Source organism: Helobdella robusta (genome assembly GCF_000326865.2).
Source record: "Helobdella robusta unplaced genomic scaffold HELROscaffold_9, whole genome shotgun sequence".
Taxonomy (NCBI): Eukaryota; Metazoa; Annelida; class Clitellata; order Rhynchobdellida; family Glossiphoniidae; genus Helobdella; species Helobdella robusta.
In genome coordinates, this window is record NW_008705512.1 from 1,341,427 (window position 1) to 1,369,071 (window position 27,645).

The 27,645-nt window shown below is 34.0% G+C and overlaps 4 protein-coding genes across 4 annotated transcripts; 2 read left to right on the top strand and 2 right to left on the bottom strand.

Moving 5' to 3' along the window:
• Window positions 1-4,433: 4,433 nt before the first annotated feature.
• HELRODRAFT_166051 (hypothetical protein) lies at window positions 4,434-8,201 on the bottom strand (the record flags this gene model as incomplete). The annotated part of the gene is made up of 3 exons (XM_009033082.1): window positions 4,434-4,712; window positions 6,786-7,340; window positions 7,440-8,201. The coding sequence occupies 3 exons, from the start codon at window positions 8,199-8,201 to the stop codon at window positions 4,434-4,436; spliced, it is 1,596 nt and encodes a 531-aa protein (XP_009031330.1).
• A 6,050-nt stretch (window positions 8,202-14,251) lies between these two features.
• Window positions 14,252-18,350, bottom strand: HELRODRAFT_189853 (hypothetical protein). The gene is made up of 7 exons (XM_009033083.1): window positions 18,122-18,350; window positions 17,390-17,477; window positions 16,990-17,065; window positions 15,871-15,993; window positions 15,400-15,474; window positions 14,968-15,180; window positions 14,252-14,623 (listed from the first exon to the last, which is right to left on the bottom strand). The coding sequence occupies exons 1-7, from the start codon at window positions 18,285-18,287 to the stop codon at window positions 14,507-14,509; spliced, it is 858 nt and encodes a 285-aa protein (XP_009031331.1). The 5' UTR covers window positions 18,288-18,350; the 3' UTR covers window positions 14,252-14,506.
• A 1,245-nt stretch (window positions 18,351-19,595) lies between these two features.
• On the top strand, window positions 19,596-20,804 carry HELRODRAFT_166053 (hypothetical protein; the record flags this gene model as incomplete). The annotated part of the gene is made up of 1 exon (XM_009033084.1): window positions 19,596-20,804. One exon carries the CDS (start codon window positions 19,596-19,598, stop codon window positions 20,802-20,804), a length of 1,209 nt encoding a protein of 402 aa, XP_009031332.1.
• Window positions 20,805-21,236: 432 nt separating this feature from the next.
• On the top strand, window positions 21,237-27,369 carry HELRODRAFT_166054 (hypothetical protein; the record flags this gene model as incomplete). Its single annotated transcript, XM_009033085.1, has 8 exons — window positions 21,237-21,332; window positions 21,382-21,757; window positions 21,980-22,305; window positions 22,511-23,110; window positions 23,649-23,829; window positions 25,599-25,631; window positions 26,242-26,793; window positions 27,023-27,369. 8 exons carry the CDS (start codon window positions 21,237-21,239, stop codon window positions 27,367-27,369), a joined length of 2,511 nt encoding a protein of 836 aa, XP_009031333.1.
• Between the last annotated feature and the right edge of the window lie 276 nt (window positions 27,370-27,645).

The window sequence follows — 27,645 nt, forward strand, 5'->3', positions numbered from 1 at the left end:
AGGCTTCAAAGACACGGAACGATAATAATATAATTTTATTGATTTATTTTGCCCTTTTTATTTTTCGTGGCTGTATAGAAATAGCTGATTTGCTTTGCTTATTTGCATGGTTCAAACTGTTTGAAGAAAAATGTTTTCAAATAAGTGGATCAAATTTCTTAAAATATTATTTTCATTTAAATTATATTTTCACGCACGCAGAACGAGAATAAAGAGAACTGAACAATGAACATTGTAAGACGTATTTTACAACAGAAATAATTGTCTTCAGTTTCATTTTGAATGTAGAAGATTTTGTCCGTTGTATAATAATAATAAAATTTCCATCGGAATTTATCTTTCTACAAAATTTTGTAAAACAATTAATTAAGCATTTAAAAAAATTATTCCTGAGCTTATTTGACAGTTGCCAAACTAACTCAATAAAGTGTGTGAAATTCTTTTGTATTTTATAAAAGTAAAAACGAGCTGCAATTAAAATTAATTTTAATAAGCAAACGTGTTCAAAAAGAAAATTTGTAACTGTGTAAGAATAACCACCATGGTAATAATGTTTGAAATAAATTTTATATCTTGAGTCACTCACAACAACCTCGACCAGCCAGCCTCCTGCTATGAATTTTTAAAATATTCTCAAACTAATAATTTTAATTTAAAAGTTTCAAAACTTTTAAAAACTGTTAATAAAATTTGTCTGAAAAAATGGTAAAATAATTTGTAAAAGAAAATAGAAATATCTCTTGAATGAAAATTTAAAAATTAATTGCATCTACACTTAAATAAACACAAAGAATTTTCTCAATTGAAATGCCAATGGTATTATTCTTTGTTGGGTATTTAGCAACCTAACATTATTTAATGAGTAGCTTGAAGAATTATTTTCTTCATTAACTCGCCTTGTTATACCTTCTAACCTATTTACCATTATATTTCTAATTCAAAAAGTCTTCACTTTTACACTCATTTGCACGTGCTTTTTCAATTGTATTACATGTTCACTGTCATTTTCATTCACTGACTCATTCACTCACACACTCACTGACTCACTCATTCCCTCAGAGAATTTTTTTTAAATGTCACTTTGCATCATTCAGTTCAGTTCTTTAGCAGGGACTAACGGCGACGAATCAGATCTTTCCATCGAATCAGTCTTTCCATCATCAATCAATTAAAAATGATAGTTGATGGTACGGTGTGAATCACTTCAGATTTTCTTTGAGCTTCTTTTTAAACTTTTATTCAAATTTCCCAAACTGGAAAATAAAAAGTTCGATGTAGGTTTATTTAACAAAATTATCTTTCACTGTCTGGCAAAAATTGTGATTTAACACTAATATATCAACAGGTGTTTCTTCATTGTCCTAATGCTCTCAATAAGGTTTGAAAAAAAATAATGATACCTATTTCAAAAGGTAAAAAGCAACTCATTGTTATGCATCATACATGCGTATGCTCAATGAATCAGCATGTTTCATGATGTTAATTCAATAAATTTTCCTACTTTCCCTATATTTCCATTAGACTTTAAAACAAACGACGCCGAAAATATTTGAAAAAAACTGGATGATGAAGGAAAAGTTGAGGATGATGTAAAGTTTCCAAATGAGATATTAGCTCAACTAAAACAAACGAACGACATTACAGACAACAACGTACAATTAAATAAAACCAACATTTAAGACAAAAAAGGCATTGAAGAAGCAAGCTGGAAAAACAAGTCTTCTCCGGATTATATGATCGCAATAGATGAGGGAGGCTTTGTAACAAAAATGTTCTGACTTCATTGAAGCACTTGTTGAAAACGAAGTTTAAATTGAGTTGAATCTTTATTACTTAATAATAAAGACAAAATTTTTAATTTCAGATGAAGAATTTTGATGAATTTGTTAGGTAAAGTACACAATGCACACATCATACCATATCGTATCGTATCGTATCGTACCGTATCGTATCGTATTATTATCATCATCATCATCATCATTATAATCAAGGTCGTCAACATTAATGTCTCCTATATGACCATGCAAGCGGATCATCATTAACGAAACGACATCATCATTATTACCTTCATTCCCATCATCATCATCAACGTCATTTTCTCATCATCATCATCTCCGACGTGATCAACATTCGCATTATCGTCGTCATCGTCATTGACGTCATCATCATCATCTTAATCATCGACATCTATTTCATCATCGTTCGCAAAATATTGACACGTGACCACATGAGCAGCCATGGAAGTCGCTTCTTACACTCACGGCGTAGTGAGGCAGTGAAACGTGTTGGCGAGGAATGTGGCCGTTCGTCAGCCACGCCACACGTCAACTTCCATACAATCCAATTCTTGAATATTTCAAGCTCAGTTCAATTGTTGGTGTAATAATAATAATAATGATAATGATAATAATAATAATAAAAATAATAATAATAATGTCATTTTATATAGCGCCATGGCAAGCGACAGATGTGCATTAATATTATTATTATTCTTATTATTAAAACAAACATGCAGTATATGTAGCAAATACACGTGAATCACACACTTCTTGCGAGGATCTCTTGAGATTCGAACCAGGACACTTCATCAACAATGCCAGGCGCCTCAACCATTACACCATCGCGCTGTTGTGTTGTTGTTGTTGTTGCCGTTGTCGCACAATTATTTTTGTTGTTTGTTGTTGTGTGCACGTGTGTGAGTGTATGTGTGATGGTCATGCGTTTGAATGTGTTTTTGTCATGTATTATGTACGTGTGTGTGCGTGTGCGCGCGCGTGTGTGTGTGAATTTGTGTGCTTGTTAGCATTTCATCGTAGCAAAAAATTTTGTATGCAGGGGAAGGTTTGTAGAGTTGAACGTTGCAATTAAATATTAACGACGCGTGACCAACAGGCAGATATCGTGTGAATAATTAATTACCTCTCTTTTGTGTCTGCTTCACTCACAACCACCATCATCATCATCATTAAACTTCATCATCATCATCACACATCATCATCGTCGTCATCATCATCATCCCACATCATCATCATCATCGTCGTCATCATCATCATCACACATCATCATCGTGGTCATCATCGTCATCATCATCATTCCACATCATCACCATCATTTCTATTCTCTTTTGAATGTCAGAATCGCTTTTCCAGCTTTCCATTCAGTTTTTGACACGTTCATTCAAAATGTAAATCGTTTTTGAAACATTCTGAACAATGAGTGAAGTCATTGTTCAGAATTGTTTCAAAGAATGTACAATGGAGAAATGCTTTCTAGTGAAAAATAGTAAAAAAGAATTTTTAATTAACACAGCTTCATTAATAAAACAAATATTTTTCTAAATTATTTTCCATTTTATGATCAAATATATTCCCGCTCACAAATATACGAGAATATGGTGATGTCAGTTCTAATGATAATAATAATGATTGATAATAACAATAAAAATATTGTAATTATTATAACTATTTTTATATTATCATTGCTGCTGTTGTTATTATTTTCTTTATTATTATTATTATCATTATTATTATAGAATGAAAATATGGAATAAATATGAAATGAAATAACTTATGATAATTTATAATTTTCCAACGCATCACGTGATGGACAGAAGCGAGCCATTAGAAACATTAGACTCGTCATGTTTTTTTTTTATTTCGTCAACAAAATGCTATTTACAGCACGAATGACGTAATTAGGATGTCAATTCTAATGTAATATTAACAATAATAATAATAAAAATAATAATATTAATAATAATAATTATATTAATAAAAATAATAATAATAATGTTATTATATTTTTATATTGTTGTTGTTATTAATATTTTCAATATTAATAATAATAATAATATTATTATTATTATTTGTATTTTTATTATTATTCTTATTATTATTGTAAATAATAATTAGAATAATAAAGTAAATGTATTAACTTAATAGTGAAAATGATGATTCATTAATTTTTTCTCGGTTGTACGTGCATTTCAGTCGGAAAGAAGTTTCCGTTACAATTTTTTGAACTATTTCAAAGGTTTGTAAAAAAATTTGAGACGATCAAAGAATTCTAAACAAACAATTCCAAGCGATATAAACATGTAGGGACAATAATACACTAAAAATTAGGTTTATTTCCATTATTTTTAAAAAACCAGGATCGACAGACGTAGAATCTGTTATAACAGACAAACAGTTTTACCAGTTCTATCTCGTCTTCTTGTCAACAATAAAGACAATGTATTAACCCGTTGCAAATGAAAGTAGTGACAACAATATTCACAATAATAACATTCAAATAAAGGCCAAAAACAGTTAGAGCGAAAGCCAACAAAACTAGCAATGAAGTCGATTTGCAAATAAAGTGAACGAACTTATAAGACTTGAATAATCTGTGCAAAGGACATCAGACGATATGAAAGGTAGATGGCCTTGGTACTAGCTTGTAGCACGGTGGCATCTGGTACGTACATATCCAACGTAATTCACATCTATGTAGCACACGAACATGCTACACGTAGTCGCGTTCATCGGCCTTTCGGACGGAGCCACAAAATTCAATGAACATCCATCCACATTCCATTCGCATTCCACACTCTCATCGATTGGCGGTTGAGTTGAAAGTTTGTGCAAATATTGCGTTAGACGTTTCACGTTTTTCCAGCCCTCAAACATGCACACAACATGTTCATAAACAAACAGGCGGGCAATCGGTAGCTGGCAAATGTCGGCATGTGCTTGCTTTTACAAACCGAGGCATACGAAATTGTTGGTTACGACAATGTTGAACATGTAAAACTTACAAGTGTGTGCAGATAAAAAAACTTAGGATGACTTGAACAAGATGTGTATGCTGAGTCATTTTAAATCTCGGAGCAGCAAACATTTTGACATTTAGAAGCCATGTTTCTTTAAACAACCACTTCTAGCTTTTCCAAATAGGATTAATACCATAGAAATGTTAACAACGGCGTTGATGACGGTGACATTTCAAAAAGATCAACTTGCATGTTTTATAATCACATCAGCATCGGTTAGTTACTCGCAGTTTACACCGCGTCATTTCCTTAATGTTTTGTGTTAAACGTACACAGCACATGCAAGCAAATTAAAGTATTACACATTTATCGAAAAATTGTTCAGAATTTTTTCCCTCTCAAACGTGTAAATTTGGGTCAAGTTTTCTGAATGTTGAAATTTATTGACATGAGAAAAATAATTGCTCCACTGTTCAGGTGATACAGAAAATAAAGCAGGACAAACTGTTTGAAATATTTCAGCCAAGGAACTTTAGAAAATTAATATTGATCAATCTAAATACAATTTATGAGCGCATCTATCAATAGTTCTCTTTGATATTGTTATAATACTCGCTGTCGTAACTGATTTACGATGCGACGGGTTCAAATCTTTAAATTGTTTAAAATCTATCGTTATGACAACGTCAACAAACAAATCAAATATTGCTTTAAATAATTCACCGAATCGCTATTCACAAAATCACAAAATCACGAATATCACTAATCATGGATTTCACTAATCTTCTTTCGACGTGCGCTTATATACTCTTCGCAAGCGTCGTTTCTAGATTCTTCTAGATGGTCCGATTCTAGCATACTCTAGAATGCTCCAATCACTAGAACATTCTAGAATACGCTAGAATCTAGTGCGTTCGGTAGCACAGTTATAACATTACCCCCTTCTTAGTTCTGTTCGTCCCGAACAGCTTTCGTTCCGGTGTCCGCATGGTACGGAGCCAGTCTATCCAAATGAACGATCTTCATTCTTGCTCTCGGCTTCCGATATCCCTGAATACGGTAGACGACGTCATTCAAGCAGGTGATGACTTGATAAGGTCCTTCCCACCCTCGCTGGAGCTTTGGAAAACGTCCTTTCTTTCGCTGTGGGTTGTACAGCCAAACTAACTCGTCGTGTTCATCATGTTCCTTTCAAGTCGTATCTGGTTTTGGCCGCCTCCGTGTTTTTCATAATTTTAAAGCGTACGTAACGGTGGATATGGTTTAAGCGCTGTCGAAGATTATCCACGTATTCTGTAAAATCAGCAATCAACGCCTCGGCTTTTAGACGGTCTTCTTGATACAAATTGAGTTCATCCAGTAGATTTTTGGTAAGTTCTTTGAGTCTACCTTTGTCAGTTGGTAGAACCTTTGCCTGTTGCTCCATATCTAAGGATTTCACCAAATTTATTGATTGTCAATTACCTATTTCCTCGCCTTTTTTAATTTTAATAGTGTGTTTAGCGGTATTCATTATTCTGACAGGAATAAGACCATTTTTGTTTGCTTCTACCAGGCATTTTCCAATGACCGCGTTCTGTACATTTGTCGTTGAGGTTGGCTCCATCAAATAGAACTGGTGGCCCCTTGGATCGCAATTCAACTTGCCTCATACGATGTTTTCAGATGATTGAGGTAGTTCTATGTCACAATCGACTGTCACTCGAATGCATTTTTCGTCGCTATCCCCCATTATCACTTCTGTATTTCTCCATCTAAGAATGCGTTTTTCTAAGTCAATTTTGAACCCATATTTTGTCAGAAAGTCGACACCTATTATGCATTCGTCGATGATATCCGCGACTAAGAATGAACCTTCGAATAACAAGTCGCCTAGCTGAACAGTACGGAGAATCTTTCCATAGACCGGTGCCGTTCCTCCGGTAGCTGTTCGAAGGATGTATTTGTTAGAAGTCTCTTTCTTCAGATTGGGTACCAAATCAGATCTTAAAATCGAGTTTGTTGCTGTAATTACACATTCTCGTTGATCAACTTTTCCGTTCAGCCATAGGTCGTTTCTATTTCGATGTAATCTGGAAACGTTAATTACGGTACTGGGGGCGTCAATTCTACTAGCCAACCTCTGCCCCACAAAGTTGGCTCTTATTAGTTTTTCCGCCTCTTCGTTAGAAGGGGCCGATCGTGATACAGGATCATCTTTTCTTCTTTTGCGCCATCTTGTCGCGCAATTTCGGCAGTAGTTATCTTTTTGGCGGTGTTTACAATCACGACGTAGATGGCCTTTTTCACCACAAATCCAGCATTGGGGTACACCATGCTGTTGGGGTTCGCATTTCACAATCACCTTCTGGCAAGAGCATTCTTCATGTACTTGGCGTAGACGTACGTCACTTTTTGCCGATTCAAAAGTGAGACTTTGCGCAACGGCATCCTTGAGTTTTCGTTTATCTGACAAGAGAAGGGATTGCTTGAGTTCCGAATCACGAAGGGATTTGATAAACGTATCCAGGGCAGTTTCGTCTCTATGCTCGGGGTCTGATGTTGGATACGACAGCAATGTCAACCGTTCGATGTCTTGTGCCAGCTGCTGAATGGATTCACCAGATCGTTACGTTCTGTTTCTAAGTTGAGACCGATAAATCTGTTTCATGTGTTCTTCACCATAACGTAAATCCAACGCGCTAACCAGAACTTCATAGTTGAAGTGGTTCTCCGCCGGAATCGTCTGAAGAACCTCTGCTGCTGAACCTCGCAGAGCCAGTATCAGTGCTGTTGCTCGTTCTTTTCCGTTCCAACAGTTACTAGTTGCCGCTGCTTCGAACTGGGTTTTATAAACGTTCCAGGGCATCTCTCCGTCAAATGCTGGTACCTTCAAAGTTCTTCCGGATGCTTGATCTAACGGCATGGTCATTTTTTTGGATTGCTCCAATTCTCGCTTCAATTTGTCTATCTCGTGATCTACCTCAACGGTCTGACGATCAAGTTTCTGCTCGATCATTTCTAATCTTGTTGACTGTTCTTCAATCTGTTCTGCCACTTCCAATTTTACGTGTTTTAGCTGGTCCTTGACCTTTTTGAACTCCTCTGTCTGTCGTTCGGACTGTTCCTTGATCTGTTGTTTTAACTCTTCTGTCTGTCGTTCGGACTGTTGTTTAAACTCTTCTGTCTGTCGTTCGGACTGTCGTTCTGACTGTTCTTTGATCTGTTTTATTTCAATTGACATACTAAGCAGAAGTTCCATCATTTTAGCGGTTGTAAACGTGCCTGTGCTAATTTCATTGTCTTCGTCAGCACCATCAAACTTGAATTCGTCTGGGTTCTTACCTTCGTCAATGAGAGCTTCTATCTGACGTGCTACTAGTACTTCTTTGTTGCCACTTGTGACAAGGCTTCGTTTCTGTAGTTCTTCTCTTAGCTGAACTACGTTCAAACCACACAGTTTTGACATCGTGTTCTTTTTCTATGAGTAGTAATTCGCTGGTCGAAGATCCCACTTCTGACACCAATGTTATAATACTCGCTGTCGTAACTGATTTACGATGCGACGGGTTCAAATCTTTAAATTGTTTAAAATCTATCGCTATGACAACGTCAACAAACAAATCAAATATTGCTTTAAATAATTCACCGAATCGCTATTCACGAAATCACAAAATCACGAATATCACTAATCATGGATTTCCCTAATCTTTTTGCGACGTGCGCTTATATACTCTTCGCAAGCGTCGTTTCTAGATTCTTCTAGATGGTCCGATTTTAGCATACTCTAGAACGCTCCAGTCACTAGAACATTCTAGAATACGCTAGAATCTAGTGCGTTCCGTAGCACGGTTATAACAATATTTTAAGAACTAACGAGGTTGATAGCGCCTATTCACTTCTGGTTGCCAAAGTTTCTCTGCTAAAAGATAATATAACTGAACTTCGAAATTTTCAACCGCTCTTTTTTTCCAACTATGTTACGAACGGTAACTGATTCAATGGTTGCCCAAAATCTGCTTTCATGAACGTTACTCGTGTAGCACTCATTACAAATGCTCTCACCGGCACCTAGCGTGATGAAACAAAGTATCCAAACTTAAATAAGAACGTTAGAAAATAAGATAACTGTCAAGTTGTAGCAGCACTTTCCTTCACAGGCAGCTGATGAGTCAGAACCAATTTTGATGATCACCTCCCCTCCAATGTTCCATCGTCAGAATTGTTTTCAGTTCCACATCATCGTTTTGCTAACAGCAAAGTTTCACGCTTAGTTTTAGAACAATTTAATAATTTGGATAGTTCTTTGATCTCAAAACAAAATTCTGTGCCAATATCTGTGTTTCTAAACATCAACATTAATAAAATATCGAGGAGTTAACCATTTGAATACCATAAGACAAGTTTTTATAGGATATTTTATGTAAATTGATAGCTTATGTATGTATCGTTAATAACTAAACAGACGTGATCAAACCAATGACCATCCACCAACCACAACCAACAATTAGTTAATGTTAAACCAAAAAAGTTCTTTCAAACATTTTTTAACATTTTGCAGTCGACGCAAGTAAAAGGAATATGACTTCACCAAGCGCCTAATATGCTCTTGCACTGTTAAGCTGAGACCCAATGTTGAACCAAGCACTCCCAGCTGTATTTTAGATGTCTTGCCAAATTTAATAATGATATAAAAAAAAACTTTCAAATCTTACCATACAAATACGTATAGAACATATCAATAATTATTACATTAATACACGATACACACACAATTACACATCCTTTTTACAGGTTTAATCCCCTCTATACATTTCAATTTCTATTTATTCACTAAAAACTATTTGAGTTCGCTTATAGGACCATGTTTTCAAACACAGAAACGATCTTACAGAAACCAAACAAGTGCAAAAACTCACAAGAATGACGATGCATTGTTTGTGTTTGCATGCATGTGTGTAATGTGTATGTATGTGTTTGTGTATGTATGTGTATGTATATGTATGTATGTGTATGAATGTTGTAAGTGTGTTAGCGCTTGTTTATGTAGATATGCGTGTGTTTCTGTGCAATCCAATTATAGGAGCTATAAAATTATTTTCTTTGCATGAAAGTACAGTAATGTGCAGAGGAAGAAATGCGATAAATATGATATGTGAAAACATAATCTCGTGTCTAAACGTACTAACACTCGAATGAACGATTTGGGGCATACGCATACAAACACGCGTAGAGATAAACACGAAAGTGCGTAGACGCTACTTGAACGTTTAATACTAACAAAGGTGCTCACACACACCATGAAAACGTTCAAACGCATTCTTACACATGAAACGCACGGATCAACAAATTCATGAATTCAATGATTTTGAATGAACGAACGAACTTGATTATAATTAATTTATTATTAAAATGAACTAACCTCGAGTTGTTAGACAGAGCAACAACAAATTCAATTTATAGTAAATAAAAAACAATAAAAATTATGCTATTAAACATTAATAATAAATTTTATGAAGCGAATTTTTGTGACTAACAAAAGTAAAATATAAGATAACGATGTTGATGATGGTTTTGATAACGATGTTGATGATGGTTTTGATAACGATGTTGATGATGGTTTTGATAACGATGTTGATGATGGTTTTGATAACGATGTTGATGATGGTTTTGATAACGATGTTGATGATGGTTTTGATAACGATGTTGATGATGATAATGATGATGACGGGTTCTTGCAACAAATGAATCTGCTTGTCTACATTCCTTTCCTACAATGTTCTCGTCAGATGATTGCGCGTGTTGTGAGGTCTGAAGTGGATCTGTTGACGTTGCTACCCTATTGCCAATATATACCTATCACTATCAGCTCACTATTTCCATGTATGCATGCATTGCATTGTAGGTATGCATGAATTGTGCATGTATGTGGATGCCTAAATATATATATATATATATATATATATATATATATATATATATATATATATATATATATATGTGTGTGTGTGTGTGTGTGTTTGTGTGTGTGTATGTATACATATATATAAATTGTGTGTGTGTGTGTTTACAACGTTAATTCCTTGTTAGTTTAATGTTAATACTCAACGCTCATTTAATTAGTTATTACGATCTTCAACTTTTTGCAATATGACAATTTTAAATGTCATCATTATCGATGATTTTTCTGTTTTCAAATTTACTGGTGAGAAGGATTCGACTACACGTTGTTGAATATTTATTATCGGATGTCTTTGTTCTATGGGTGGGTATTGTTTCGGCGAAAGATTTTTTGTTCTTCTACGTAGATGAAAATAAGAACTTAGAAGGATTAAATTGAAGAAACAGTCACACTAAGCGATTATAGAAGAAAGACTTTGAGATAAATTATGAATAACGCTATTGAGATTAGATGGAAGGAAAGAAATATAAACATATTCATAAATATAAGAATCGTCAGCGTATAGTTGACCAGTCAAAGAAAAAGTATAAATTTACGAATTAGTCCAAAAGTATAGAGTATAAATAGAAAAGGGTCAAGGATAGGTCCTTAAGGTACTCCAAAAGTAAAATTGGAGGAGTTAGAAGTAATATTATTAAGAACAGAAAAAACGATTACTGAGATAAGAAAGAAATCAAGATAGACAAGAAACAGTAATATTAAAAGGATGATCTAGCATTCTCAAGAGAATAGAATGATCAACAGTATCAAAAGGAAAAGAAAAGCTTAGAGCAAGAAGAGTAAGATTACAATTGTCAAAGAGAGAAGGAATTCGCTATGAATTTTTAGTAAGGGTGTTTCGATACCTTGAGCACAGGTCTGATACAAGATTAAGAAACAGGTTGTATGGAGTTAGAGTTTAAAGAAAAAGATAATAAATAGTTACCTCCGCAGTGGCGGAATTTGATAACTTTGACGGTAAGGGGCCAAAATTTGAAAATGTTTACATTTTGTACTTATTTGGGCGGAGGTGGAGCCAAGATTTATCGTAGTGTGGTCAAAATTATTTTTTACATAAAATGGTGTTTTTTCGCTGCAAAAACTGATTTCTACTGACTTTTAATAAAAATAATAATCACCAGGGCCCTTCCCTAAATCCGCCACTGATTACCCATCTCTGTATATCTGAGTACAAGTATTATAGGTCCATAAACAATAAGCAGGTACGCATACGCATACGTACGTACACCATTGTTATAATGTATGAGATACATAGTTAATCATGTATAACTAAACGATGTATACATAAATACAGATACACAAAACGATCTGAATGTTTACCTGTCAACGCATTGTAAGGACATGTTTGAATATTTTTCTTGATGTGTGTGTTTGTTTGTTTGCGTATGTCTGTGCATTTGTGTGCGTGTGTGTATGCGTTTGTGTGGAATTTATCCGAGTATTAAAATGCGTAATAATGCATTTAACGAAGTTGGAGTTATTAATATGTGGGAGGAATATTATCTAGATGATATATTGTGGATTGCAATTACTTGGTCAATACTTATTATAATAAAACTTGTTTGTATTGAAATACGTCTACCTTGAATCGCTTGTTCCTATGATAACCTAAAGTAGACTTGCGCCATTATTTATACAATGTTCTCCAGTAAGGCAGTTACAAATAATTCTAGAGTTCGTTGGTCGCCCGAAGTCCAAAATTTTTTTGTTTCTTATATTATATATATATATATTATAATATATATATGACTCCCTATTACTGATATTTTATTTGTGTGTGTATTAATTACTAATTAATTTAATAAAATTTAAAAAATTATTTAAAAAACTATAGATGTCGCTATAAACGAAATTTTTAAAGTTAGCTTTTAACTATCTACTTCCGAGCTATCGTTTCTTTCTTTCTTACTTTGCTCTCCTCGTGTGTGCGTGTCTGATTTTGTTCAATTGTTCAACGACTCTTGCTTATAATCGTGATCCATTCTTGTAATTTGCAAATTTTATTTTGTTTGTGTTTTGCAGATTTCCTAGTGTGGTTATTTTTATTAAATAATTTTTTTAAACGCATATGTTTCTCAGTGTGATTCAGTCTGATCTGATTCGCCTTTTAATTCTCATGTTGTGGGTGTCAGTTTGCTTGAAGTTGACGTCGGGATCACTGGATGCTTGTGATGAGCGAATTACCGCCCCAGTCTGATTTCAATGACTGATCGGTAAGTTGTCTGACAGCAACCAAATTTATCTATATTTTTAATTTTAATAATTATTAAAGTTCAGTTGGGCTGTTATCGCTTCTATGCTCTCCATGGTCCGGTGGTCAGTTACTTTACTCTTATTGCTAGAAAGTCTTTACTTGAAGCTGGCCGAGTTGTGCAGTGCGCAATGATTTGTTTCATCATTATTTTTATATTTTCATATATTATTGTGATATTTACATGTAAATGATGAATACATTACCGCCCCAGTCTGATTTTGATGACTGATTGGTTTAATAATCTGATGTAAACTATTTTATTATGCATATGTATTCCATCCAGCCTAAATCTAGATATATTTTTCCAACTCTTTTGGCTTGTGTCACCCTGAGTGGATTTTCACTGATGATGATTATATTACCGCCCCAGTCTGATTTTATATTCACTGACTGATTGGTTTTTATCTGATGTGAAAAAATGTTCCAAGCCAACTGAACAGTTTGGTTTATGATAGTTTTTCAGGCAGCTATTATTCTAATTAGACTGCGTTATGCATTGACAATGTTCAAGTGTTTATTTTATTTTATGCTTAGGAAACTATTTCCAAAAGGGGCAAGCACCATATTGCGCAATTATATGTTTGATTTTAAAGCTCTGAATGTCATTGCCATTCACACAAAATGTGGCTTACAAACTTGCTTTCTTACACTTGAAACAGCAAAGCTTTAAGATTGCTGAATATGGCACTGACTATTATTGCAACTTTTTAAAGTTTTTAAAACTAATTATCTCAATTCCGAATGAACATTATTAACCCTCCCAAGTTCATTCTATTATACCATAAATTTCTAATTATTAGTTAGACCATGATTGAATTTTTGCTTGATATTAGGTGTAACATTTAAAGCCATGGATATTAAAAGAATTTTATGCAGCTCAAGATCGCAGTTCAAAAGTTAATCAGCAGCTTCTCTGCTGAGGTTCACTTACCTTTCTCTTTTGTAAGTTACAGAAACAAATATTTGCAGATTTGGTATAGGCACCATACCTCATTGGCTTTTCAGAACAATGCAGAATAATCTACCACCATAAACATGAAAAAATCAGGCAAATATTCTCATGTAAAAATGCGTTTATCTAGATATGTTTATTTATGTAATGGGTAACACCAGACAGTCATACTTCTAGTGAATTGATCAACTTTTGTATATATGTGTTCTTATTTTTAAATGGATTATTGTATTCACGGTGGTCTTTACAAGTTTTGTTATCCTTATGTGATCTCCGTAAATCTGTACAATCTGGTTTTTTTTTCATTTTGTGTTTTTGTATTTTAAATAAATAGAATTTAAAAAAAAGAATCATTCAAGTAGTTATGTTAGGTGTACAACAATCTGAAAGAACCAAATCCGCAAATGGGTTGAGAGAACTGCTCATTTGTCAACTGTTCTAAATTATTAAGTAAACTACATTAAAAAGAGACGAGTAGCAACATTACTTGCATCAAAATTATATACCAGCAATCTATTGACAAAAGAGCAAATTAAAAGAAGTGTAATTAAAAAAACGTACAATTCAGCAAAAACACAAGCATGTCAGTTCAACACTACAACTAATTCATCGTTTGTTAACAGTCTGGCTACTACCGAGGGTGCCAGCCATCCTCATGGCTCGCCTCTCTAGAGCCAGTTGTCTGTTTCTTTCTATTCTTTCCTTCATACTTTCGGTGAGAACCTTGGAAAATGATTAATATAAATATTATACATCAATTTTATTGCTTTGAAATTTAATGTTCGTTCGTTCGTTCGAACAAAAAAAGATATAGCCAATTAGTTTTGTATTATAGTTTCAACAGTGCCTTTCATGAAAAGTAGAGTTTTGTTGGATGCATATTAAGTAAAAAGGTATTGTACTATTATTAGGTCGGCCCACTGTCAGAACCATGGTTGCACGTGCATACATAGGGTTAGGCACGTTTAAGGCAAGGCACAAAATTTCAATTGTATTGCACACTGAAGCCACATGACCGTTACATAAATGTTCATCTTATTAACAGATAGCACATGATTAAAACTCACGATATTATTTGTTGAATCGTTTTTTATTGTCCAACTGTTGCTCTCGTTATTTTCAGCCATTGACGACTCCCGTGCTTGACTAGATGATGTTGAATCACCATGATGGTTGGGGGAAGTTTCAGTTATATTTGTTCTTGAATGATCCTCAGTGTCATTTTCTTCGGCATCGACTGCATGCATCATTTCATCGTTCATATATATGGGAGAATTTGGCTGGAATAAAATTTAATAGATTTGAAAACCAGCCATGAATAACAACGTCCAAACATTTTAATTAAACAACATTGAAAAATTTAGTAACCAGAAGGGTGCTAATGATCATGTTTTTGTTAGTTTTAGTGTAAGTGTACATTCTATAACGTGCAAATTCGAAAGAAACGTGCAAAAAATTGCATTGATGAATATGGTAAATTTTCCAGCAACGCAACTAACTTTGTTAGCGTCATCTGAATCTTCAATTGCACCGTCAAAGAATGGCAAATCCAGTCGAATCCTTTTCAAACAGGTCTGATAATGATGTTAAGTTGATTTAATATATAGTGGTTTGTTTGAAAAAGCAGCAGCAATGAAAATTGGTAACAAGATGACTAGTTTTGTCAAAATAAAGAAAGATGTCAAGCAAGGCTGTGTATTCTCTCCAGACCTGTACAATCTCTATAGTGAGATCATCATGAGAAAGATAGAAGATCTACCTGAAATATCCATTGGAGGCGTGAATAGGAACAATGTAAGATATGCTGATGACACAATGAATTCAAGGGAAAAACTGCAAAAATTGTTTCCAAACTGGTTTTGGAAAGTGAAAGGAAACACGTAAAATCTTTAAGGCATGTAACCATTTAACCATAAGGCATGTAAGCACGTAAGGCATGCCTATAATTACAGTGTCTAAAAGTTAACTACCTGGACTTCTTTCCTGGTTCCAAGTTTTTCCATTCGTTCAACAAACTCACAGAACGGTATCTTTGGCATCAACCGGTGAGCCCAGTGCTCCAAATGTGTCATAATCAGGTCAAGATCGTGAGCCTGCCAATCAAAATTTTATGATTGTAACTTGAATGCATTGTAAATGTAACTTTTCAAAGTTATCGAGATATATTGAATGAATACATAAACTGTTAAACCTAGCATCATATATTATAATTATTCTGAAAAATAAATAATTGTTCTCAACAAGATAATTAAAAAAGTTGTGCTATCTAAGATAAATTAAAAATAAATTGTACCCTGAACGGAGCAGTTCAAACATTCACGTTACTTTCAACTTATTCATCTTATTGGTCTTTTTGATGTTAATTATCCCTTCTGTTTTCTCTTATATTCAAAGTTTTCTTAATTTTGAAAACAGTCAACATGCTTTCTTCATAATTTATATCCATTTCTTTATTCTGTCAAATTTGTGCCAAAAGTTTTAAAACAAATGGCAGCTGCCACAAATCATTGTGGGCATTAAATAGTTGTTTTAAACCTTTGATACATGCCAAAATGTATTTGAATTTGATGTTTTTAAAAATTTCTCAGCTTTCACCATGTTGATTAGTACAGCTTAAATCCAGTAACACAGTACAGCTTAAATCCAGTAACAGTCAACACTTCTATAAAAGTCGATCCCATCAAAAGTGTAAGCAAATATTATTCTGGACACCTAGCATTGTAATTTATTTGTTTAATCCAGGGAAACAGGTGTTAAGCATCAATTCGTTATGACTATCTTCGATAAATAACTAAAAACATTTTCAAATGACTAAAATTACATTTTCAATTCATTACATAACGGCAATATTTTCATATCACCACTTCCAACAAAATATTATCTCAACTATGTCCATTCAGGCAATTATATCTTGTAGTAATGTAGATAAATAACAAAATATTAAAAGGTAAAAAATAATTAAAAATTTGGAATGTAAAATTAGTCATCATATTGTTGGCATTTACATAAACATAATAATAATTGTAGTAATCTTTTAATCGAAATAATAAACAAAAATAGCAGGAATGTATGCACTAATCAACAATGACCTCATGGCCTTTCCCTTTCAAATGAACCTTCTTGAAAATCTTCGGCAGTGCTTGAAGACCCCTGGAGCCCTTAAGCCTAGCGGTGATGGTAATATTTTTTTAATCAGATCATCATTTATAAGCCAAAATAGGTTTTTATAACATTTTTAAGATAGAAATGCAAAATAAATTTAAGTTTAAATAGGTAAGCATCATGCAATGATCTGAATAATCTTTCTGAGAAATATGGAAAAACAAACTGTAAACAATTTGTATTTAAATTAGTTTCATTATAACATTAATTATTTTATCATAACAAAAACAACATTCGCAGTAAACAGCTTTCTAGCAATAAATAAACATGCTTTTAATCCACAAAAAAAACAAAGTGTGAAATTTGTGAAGAGTTATAAAGTAATACTTATCAACATCCAATTTAATTTGAGGTCTGATGGTTCGTTTCTTCGTTTCTTTAGAAACATCTTTCAAGTTTGACAAAACCTCATCACCTTTGAAAATAATGATAAAAATTAAATTTGTTAGTCTAAAATAGTGGAGTCTGCCACTAATTAGAATAATTATTATAAATAAAAATATGATATATCAAAATAATAAAATAAGCTACAAATTGTACATACATCTTCTAAATTATTCAAAAATTGATTTCGAAAGAAATGCATATAAAACAAATATAGGTCTCTGCTATATATAGGAATTTTATGCTTCTGTCTTATATGTAGCCTCTAAATCTAATAGAATAATAGATGCTGTTCGTTTGATCAAATTTACTTTGTTCATTTCACATTTTCTCATAGAAGACACATAGAAGAACATTTTCATCAAACTTATGTTTTCCTATATATATATTTGAATTTTGAACTATCTACCTGATAGTAAAGCAGATAGATAGACTATAGATTATCATTATAGTATGGAATGGAGAGATTCTATCTCTTATATTTTATGATTATGTCATGACTTATTTGTGCATTTCATAGCCAGGCTATTATAGGACACTAATCTCGCAGTAGTTCTCACATGGACTCTAATCTTCTGAAACACTTTTTTAAATCCTGCCATGTTGTTATATAATAAATTGAGAATCTTTTACAATTTTTTAAAATTTAAATCGTAGAACGTAGATGAGATGAACCTTCACCGGCAGCCTCAACGTTCCTACCGTCTCTGACTTCGCTGCTGCCTTCGTCGTAATTCTCGTTACGGTAACGATCATCAGCATGGTACCCCACATCTTCACCACTTTCGTAACCTCCACCACGATCGAAAATGTCATCCATATTTAAATCAATTGACTCCATTTTAACAAAAAATAAAACAAATATCTCAAGAACTAAATTATATTCTTATTTTATTAATTGAAACATCCGCGCCATCGGCAGCAAGATAGTTTGATGAAAAGATTCACTTTTTCATACAAAGATATAAAAATATATAACGAATCCTTTTAATCAAAACATCCAACCTATGGATATCTATGATCCAAACCTTTACAAATGATCAACACCCATGCATGCCATGGAGAGTTAGTTTATAAATAAAAATACTGCCCACAAGAGCGGCTGGCCCCTTCTAAATCGTCAAAAAAATTACATTAATAAACAGTCATTCTGACACGGTTCAAGTTTTGTTCGTCATGTACATCATACATATAATACAAGTATATGAATAAAATTTACTTAACCAAAATTTAAACATAATTTTAAACTTTCATAATTTTATAGTTAACTGCTCAGTGTATTAGAGATTACTGGCAGTCAAATTCAGATAGAATAATATATTTGGATTTGGCGGTAGGCTATATATCGGTTAAGCAAAATGAAATAATACGAGAAACCAGAGTTTTGCAGCAACCAACCATAGAAAAAAACTTGCTTACTCTGACGCTTTCAAAATAAAGAATGAGTAATGATTTCTTATACATTAGTGCAACCGCAACAACCTTTATTCCGAAACATATTATGCGAATTAGCTCATTTGGCTAGCTTCAATATACTTTGATTAATTGAGAATTTACCTTTGAACTAAAATATATTTATATTTGTTTTGCTAGAATTTGCGGTTAAATGTATTTTTCGTTTACGATTTTTGCGGTTTACGTTAGCCAAATGAGCAAATCCACCTCAATTCATATCACGTAGGTGTTGAGTTCGTTATCATTCATGTTCTTAGCATGTTGTGGAATGAATGGTAACTGTAGTAGGCCTACGTTGACGAGTATTTTTTATTTTATTCTTTTTTGACAGATGTTTATCAGTTTATAATTTTGTATACATCCTCCACGATTGCGTCACTTTCTTGAAATGTAAACACGTTATTTTCATAATTACGATTTATTCTTATTTATTGAAATATTTATTTTAAATTCAGTTTTTATCACACTTGTTTTATTGTTGCAAATGTTTTTTAATTTTAAAACTCCTTCCAAAATAGTAATTAATTACTTTTTTCTTTCTTGAAAAGTAATAACAAATTTCATTTTATGTGTAATTATCAGTTCTAGTATTCTAATTGAAACGTTGGAGCAGATAATAATAAAAGGCCGATAACTACATTGTATGGCTAATTTCAATTCTAGTCATCCGGCATCCTCTGCCACATCACCCAGCATGCACTGTCAGGAAGATGTTAGCTGTGGTTGTTCGCGCTCATTTGCACCTTCTTTAAACAATCTACAACCAGTTGAGACTAGGCAGAAGACCATTTTTACAAAAGGTAAGATTGGCCAGACAAGTTCGATGGTACCATCTGCTGCCAGCCAAACAAACAGTCCAACAACAAATTTCAATGACAATTTAACGGGAGCGAAACTGGAACAGAATGATATAGAGCAAAAGCATTTGTACGATAACAATAAAATGGCCTGTCAAACGATGAGTGAACCACGTACGGTTGCTATTGATCAGAGCGGCATCGAGGTTTTGAAAAAGTTGAAAAATAACGAGCACTTATCTCGCCATCAGTTGCCTCAGCATCACAAGCAGCAGCAAGTCAAGCACGGCCAAGAAACGCAACAACATAAAACGTTTCACCAGCAAAGTTATAATCAAAAGCAAATGAGATTCAATCGCTACCAACAACAGCACCGACACAATCACCCTGTAGTTACAAATCCTCAGAAACTTTTCCCTTCTCAAGCACTACCTCGCATTACTCAGCATATCAACATCTCACAACCTAATCAACTGCCGCCCATTGACCCGGTTATCACACAAACAACAACTACAACAACGGTCCTAGGTTATGAAAAGAAAAATAACAAACTTTTGAAACAAGAGTGTGAAAATTTCGGTCAAAAACCAGCATTGAAGCTTCCAAAAATTTTCGGCCAAAAAAACAAAATTTTTTCCAATTTAACGCCAAGAGCGATGCATGTTGATGACGTCAAAAGCACAAGCTCTGTTAAACGCTATAGTCCTGATATAGGTAACTTAAAATCGACAAGTGCTTCTCCGACAAATCGACTGAAATTGCCCCCAATGACGTCAACAACAAGTCAGTCCCTGACACAATCGACCTCACAAGCGTCGTTGCTGACTCCAGCCAGAATTCAAGCCATTCTGCAAAACGATTTACTAATGGTGGATCAATTGAAAGAAAAACACAGCGAGATTGTAAACAGTTTGAAGTATATAGCTGAACAACAAAAACAGCATCAATCTCAAATGTATGGAAACTCACACCAATGTCCCCACTTGATAAATGTGTGCCAGAACGCAATTCCGGAAAAAAATTGTGAATCCTCTAGCGACACGAGTGAGAGCTCCAACATCGAATATGGGGCGTGGGAGCAAGCAGGAGGGCAAGGTACAACTTAACTTAACTTGCGTAAACAATTTATCGTTAATTTTAATAGTACAAATTACGTTAAGAAGAAAGACACCGTCCTTATAACAATATTTTCAGTTAACAAATGCAATTTTTTACTTTTGATCGCTAAAACTTTTATATTTAATCGCTAAAGTTTATTATACATTCTTCATTATTAGCCACAATGTTAACAATACTTAAAAATGGAAATTTAACGGGAATTTTTAATTTTAATTGCAAAAAACAATCTACCAAATAGTTAAAAGAAACGGCATTATTTTTCTTATTATAAGACACATATTGTCCGAAATAGCTAGGAAATGATCATAGATGTAATTTAAAACTTGAACAATTTTTGAATTTTGAAAACGCAAGTCAACTTATTATATTTTTTTGTATGCGTTAGTTTACGATAAATAAAATTGATAAAAATCGATGAAATGAACTACGTCAACAGATGGCAACTGCATTTTTCCATATCACCAAACGATCTCAGCAGCGAAAGCCACAAACACGAGCAATCACCAGAAGAGAGAGTCGAATCAGGTAGTTTCATCCATCAAATCCCAACCATCAACTTGTCAGTGTTACTGTTGCAACTGCGATATAGCTGCCCAGGGTTATGTCGTTTCTAATAATAATCCGCAAGAGCACCCGCAGCATCAGCATGCAGAATATCAACAACTTTATCAACAACACCATCAGCAACTACAACACCATCAGCAACTACAACAACAACAAATGCAACAGCAACTGCAACAACAGCAACTGCAACAACTACAATTGCAACATCAACACCAACAGTGTCATCAGCAACGAGAGGTTCAGTCTCAGAAAACACCGAAATTAACCAAAACGAACCAGCCAACGCAGTTTCATTCTTCTCAGTGTATCAACCTACAAAATTCCACCAACGAATTGAAGATCATATGTTGTCAGTTACTAAAATTCATTGAAACAAGTTAGATCAACATTTTGCATAAATAAAATTTTATTTCGGCCGTTAGTTAATTTAAGCCGATGATAACTGAAAAATATTTTTCATTTTATTTTATTGTTTTTTGTGAATTAAATTAAAATTGCTAATTTGCATTTAAACATTTACCTGTGAAGAAAATGCATTGTCTATTTTGATTTAAATTAGATTTTCAATGTAGTTCAAACTCGTTTGAATTTCCTACAGACTCATCGGCACAGTCCTGTGATATGAGAAAACAAATAACCAATTTAGAACAATCGATGAAGGAGCTGGAGGTTTCGAGTGGTTTCCTAGAGAGAGCCTGCCAGCACCTGCAGACGACTTGTTGCCGGTTCAACAAGACGTGTTGCGACATCAGTAATTTCTGTTGTTGCCAACAACAAGTTTGCGAGGAACTTCGCGACAGTCTGGCGGGAGTTTCAACGGCTGGAGCAGCAGCAGACCTCACAGGTTCTTACACGGAATATGAAAACATAGCATGTTTCGAGCAGAGCAATGCTTGCCTACCCACTAATTTTTCAAAAGTTAAGGTTTGTGAGACATTCTATATATGAACAAATGTATCATCCATTTTTTTCTATTCAATTATAAATTAAAGTGTTTTCAAAAAAGTCAAATGATTAAACGTTAATCCAGGCTCCCAAAAAATAATACATGAAAGTTAGGCTAACAAAAAATATTATACCTTATTAATTGTACATCTTGAAAGTCAATAATAATCATCACTATGAACAGAACAGAGAGAACAATCAAGGTTCAAACACGTTTCAAACACAGCTCGCACCGCCACAACAGGCAATCAGCAAACACCAGCAACAACAAAACTGCCAACAACAGCACCACCAGCAACAAAACATTTACGAGAACAACGAGCATTTATTTGAACATGATTGTGCTCTCTCGAAACTTTGCTACATGTGCTCGGAGCTGCAGCAGCAACAACGTCAACTGTGCGAGAAAATGTTGTTGATTGAGAGAAACATTTTCAAGCAACAGTCCAAACAAAACAGTAACACCCAACATCAGTACAACAACCACCACCACGAACAACGAAATTATTCGAATGAACAACTTCATGATAAGTCGGACAAACAAATAGCAGCCTCATGTGCTAACTTCCATAACAATTTATTTGCAGATGTTTCACACAACAACAATAACAGCAGCACGTTTGCTCAGGACTTATCAGATGAGTTTAACAGAATGCAGTTGCAACAACAACACCTGACCAACCTGTTGGTAGAGTTACGCAAACAATTACTGAAAAAGAAAGATGAGTTGGACCAACAAAAAAATGATGGCGTGAATGTTATCGAGAACTTTTGCACTGATGTGGTTAGTTCTTTTGTCGAAGCCGTGTTTCTTTTATTGTGTTGCTGTTGTGTTGTTATTATGTTGTTAGTGCGCTGTATTTGTTACAGTGTGTGTGTGATAATCATATTAGTGTCGGCAATATTTTTGTTATGTTCCTTGAGCAAAGTTGTTGTTGATTTATAACTGCATGCCTATCACCATCGTCAATCCGCTGCACATCCATCCTTCCATTTCCATCCAAAAGTTACCATCAAAAGTGTCACTTCATTTTTTTGAACTTTCTGCTCTGGTGTAACATTTTTTTTTAAAATAGGTGGTTCATTAAGATACGCCAGACAAATTTTAAAACATTTCAACTACCATTCAACAAGTTTCACAAAAGGCAACGTAAATAAGAACAGAAGAGAAAAATACAAACGTTAATATATTCACGCATATATTCACGCATACATGCACACACACACGCACACACACACACACACGCACGCACACACGCACACACACACACATTCACAGGCCGAAAAACACGCACATTTATACACTTGAAATAACAACGTAGACAAAATCAAACCTCCTGGAACACTTAGAAGACTACATGTGCCAGGTTTTGGGCCAGTTGAAAGAAATCTGCCTCCATCATCCAGATTTCATCGAGAGAGAGAACAATGGAGGAGTGGATGGACAAGATGGAATGCTAGAGAAGAGGATGAGTAATGATCGTAACAGTCGAAAGTTCTCTTGTAAGTTAATGTAGTGGGTGGTCTCTGGTGGCTGGCTGGCTGGTGGTTGGTTGTTGGTGGTTGGTTGTTGGTGGCTGGTGGTTGGTTGTTGGTGGCTTGTGGCTGAGGATTGATGTTCTGGTAGTGCATTGATTGATGATATTCTAACTAATTATTAATTAAACAATATCAATTAAACATTATCAAACAATAAATTGACCACTCAACTAATTAACCATCCAACTAGCCAACCAACCAATCAACCATTCATTCAACTAACCAATCAGCCAAAAAAACAATCAATCAATCAATCAATCAATCAATCAATCAATCAATCAATCAATCAATCAATCAATCAATCAATCAATCAATCAATCAATCAATCAATCAATCAATCAATCAATCAATCAATCAATCAATCAATCAATCAATCAATCAATCAATCAATCAATCAATCAATCAATCAATCAATCAATCAATCAATCAATCAATCAATCAATCAATCAATCAATCAATCAATCAATCAATCAATCAATCAATCAATCAATCAATCAATCAATCAATCAATCAATCAATCAATCAATCAATCAATCAATCAATCAATCAATCAATCAATCAATCAATCAATCAATCAATCAATCAATCAATCAATCAATCAATCAATCAATCAATCAATCAATCAATCAATCAATCAATCAATCAATCAATCAATCAATCAATCAATCAATCAATCAATCAATCAATCCATCAATCGAACGTTTTATAAACTAATTGATCAATCAATCAACCATTTATTTCACTAAAAAAACCAACCAACCAGCCAACCAACCAACAATCAATTAACCAACTAACCATTCAATCAAACATTTATAAACTATCCAACTAATCAATTAACCATTCATTCCAACCAATCAACTAACCAATCGTAAACAAGGTCCAGAATCACGGGGTGTTTACAGATGTTCGCTGCATAAGTGGGAAGACGAACAGCAGGGCAAAGGTCACGGATTATTTCAAAACAAGAAATAAAATTTTTGATTAACTTCAAAGTTTTATTTTATATATCTCCCAACTAGAGTAAATTTGTAGAATCTTGAAAATTTTTGAACACCGAATGTTATTTTGTTCTTTAAAACCTGCTGTAAGAATATGAAATCACTAATGATGATAATAATAGTAAGAATAATGACAATGATGAATGAGTGATAACAACAAAGTTTAATGTGACTACATGAAAAATATAATGAACACCTACAACAGTAGATTACAGGGAGAGCATCAAATCGTGTAAGATTGCGTCGTTCTTTGTTATTGTTGCTGTCTTTGTTGCTGCTACTGTTGTTGTTGTTGTTGCTGCTACTACTACTACTCATGTTATTTGTATACATTGGAGATGTTTGTTTATATTTGTTCTTATGTTTGTTTGTTCATATTTGTCCATATTTCGACTGAGTGATTTGTCGGGTTCATTTTTTTAACGGTGTAATAGAACTTCAACCTTTAACTTTCTGTCAAACTGTGTGCGTGTGTGTGCGTGTGTGTGTGTTGATTATACGCTGTAGTCGTATCATGTGAGAAACATTTGATATTTATTGATTATCATGTATTATTAGTGGCTGATATATTAATTAGATTGTATTCAAGAATTTTCAATATTTTTCATGATGAGAGGTAGCAAAGCAGTTTTATGGTTTTATGACCATCATACACAAAACTACTGCGATATTATCGTTAGTCTGTATTCAATTAATTAACTTAATATTAATTAAATTATTCATTTATTTTCTCAGTCTTGCGTGAGAGTGCTAGGAAGAAACAAGAAGGTTTGTCCATCGAGCATGCATGTTTTTGTACGTGTATGTGTACCTGTGAGTGTATGTGTGTTTATATTTTTACACGTATGTGTGTGTGTAATTCAATTTGCATGTGAATTTGTGTTTATGTGTGTATATCAGAAAAAAGACTGGGTGGCAATAAACTTACAGAGCTTTTCACTTTTCAAAGCAAGTGTACCAAAGACGATAAACTGATTATAATGTTTGCGGATGTTTGGAACAAGTCGTGCGTGGCTCGTTTGAAATGCATTTTTACAGCAGTCAAATTTCATTTTTCATACAACTGTATCTCTAAGATACGTGTAATCGGTGCATTGTTTATTTTTTTTAAACAAATGATTAATGTGGTATATTTACGTTGCTGTTTCATTTTCAGAATGTACAAGAAAATTTCGAAAGCAGTCATGTGAAGACGTTATCTTTTAATAATAATAATAATAACTTTTTAATAACTGATGATGATTGATAATTAATAATTGAAATAAATATTTCAAATGACAAAATATAATTTTCAATCTTGGTTTCGTCTTCCTCAGTAGTTTGTTAATATTATGTTATTACACTACAACACTATGGTTTAACATTTTTTATATTTAAGCGAAAGACGATAAGAGGGATTCTATATGTTCAAATCAGCCGAAAGTATTTAAAGAGTTAGCGCAGCAGCTGCAACAACAACAGCTACAACTGCCACAACTGCAACAACCACTGCTGCAAGAACTGCCACAATTGCAACAACAACAGCCACAGCTGCAACAACTGCAACAACAACAAATGCAACAACAACAAATGCAACAGCTGCCACAACTACAACAGCAGCAACAACAAAATTTACAGAAACTACAACTGCGACTTTCGCAACAATCTCGGAGCCAGCATGATTTTAATCTCTGCCAAACCCAAGTCATGCAACTTAAGCAAGAAATTCGACAGCTGAAGGAAGAATTTTTGTTAAGGAATCGAAAAATCTCAACTACAATGCTGACCCAAACATCACCGACTCCTCCACTCTTGTTTGCGCCCTCTACCCTTAACCCCACCTCTCTGCCTCCCTCTCTTCCTTCCGTCCAAAAACCAAGCCTTACACAGCAAAGTCATTGTTTGCTTCCATTTCTACAAATGCCTTTCACCCACCCTAACACTGATAAAGGTGTTTTTTTTCTGTAAATTATACGTTAATGATCGTGAAAGATTATTATTTAGTAGTATTCAAATTTGTCAGACGTGGATCAATTAGTAGATGAAACTTTTATGTATTTTAAAAAATATTCATTTAATTATTTTTTCAATTGATTAGCTTAACAATTACATATTAATATAATTTAATAATACAAATGATTAAAATATTCAAAAATTTTACCCATTGACAAACAAATCAGCTCCCTGCCTTCGTGAAGGACTCGCTTCATCACTAGAAATCAAACTAGAGCGAACTAAGTCATTTGCCAACAAAACCATCTTGGGCATCGGGATTAAAAACCAGGATTTATATTTAGTTGACGCGGACAAACCAAACGTTCTGGTTCTACAGCCGCAGGACCTGGTCGAGATCGGTCAGTTTGATCTGCCCCTCATGCAACAGCCATGGGACTTGGTTGTGGTAGACGGGCTTGTCTTCATCACGGACTGTTTCAGGCGCAGCATCGTACATAGAATGGACACGGAGAACAAGTTTGTTAACTTTTTTGTAAATTTTATCAAATCAGGTCTGCTGCACGACGTGTGACGGGCAACTGTGAGATGATTCATCTTCATTTAAAATTTTCTTGCATTCAATTGTTGCATTCAAATTTAATAATATTTTGCCACGGTTGAGGTTAAATAGTTCAAAATTGTACCGCAAACACCAGCGGTAAATAAAAAAAAAATTATAAAATATCATACTTTTGTGGAAATAAAACAATGCAATGAAAGAATGAACTCACTTCGTGGTGGCCTTCGAGTTGTAGGTGCTGCAGCACACTGTCTCTGAACTTCTGGACAGCAACATTTTTCACATTCC

Excerpts from the sequence above, each read along its gene's own strand:
- HELRODRAFT_189853 (XM_009033083.1), bottom strand. The coding sequence starts at position 18,287 with ATGGAGTCAATTGATTTAAATATGGATGACATTTTCGATCGTGGTGGA. Across the intron at positions 15,994-16,989 it reads TGAAAGGGAAAGGCCATGAG|GCTCACGATCTTGACCTGAT; the intron begins GTCATTGTTGAT and ends TTTGATTGGCAG. Across the intron at positions 15,475-15,870 it reads GAACCAGGAAAGAAGTCCAG|ACCTGTTTGAAAAGGATTCG; the intron begins GTAGTTAACTTT and ends CATCATTATCAG.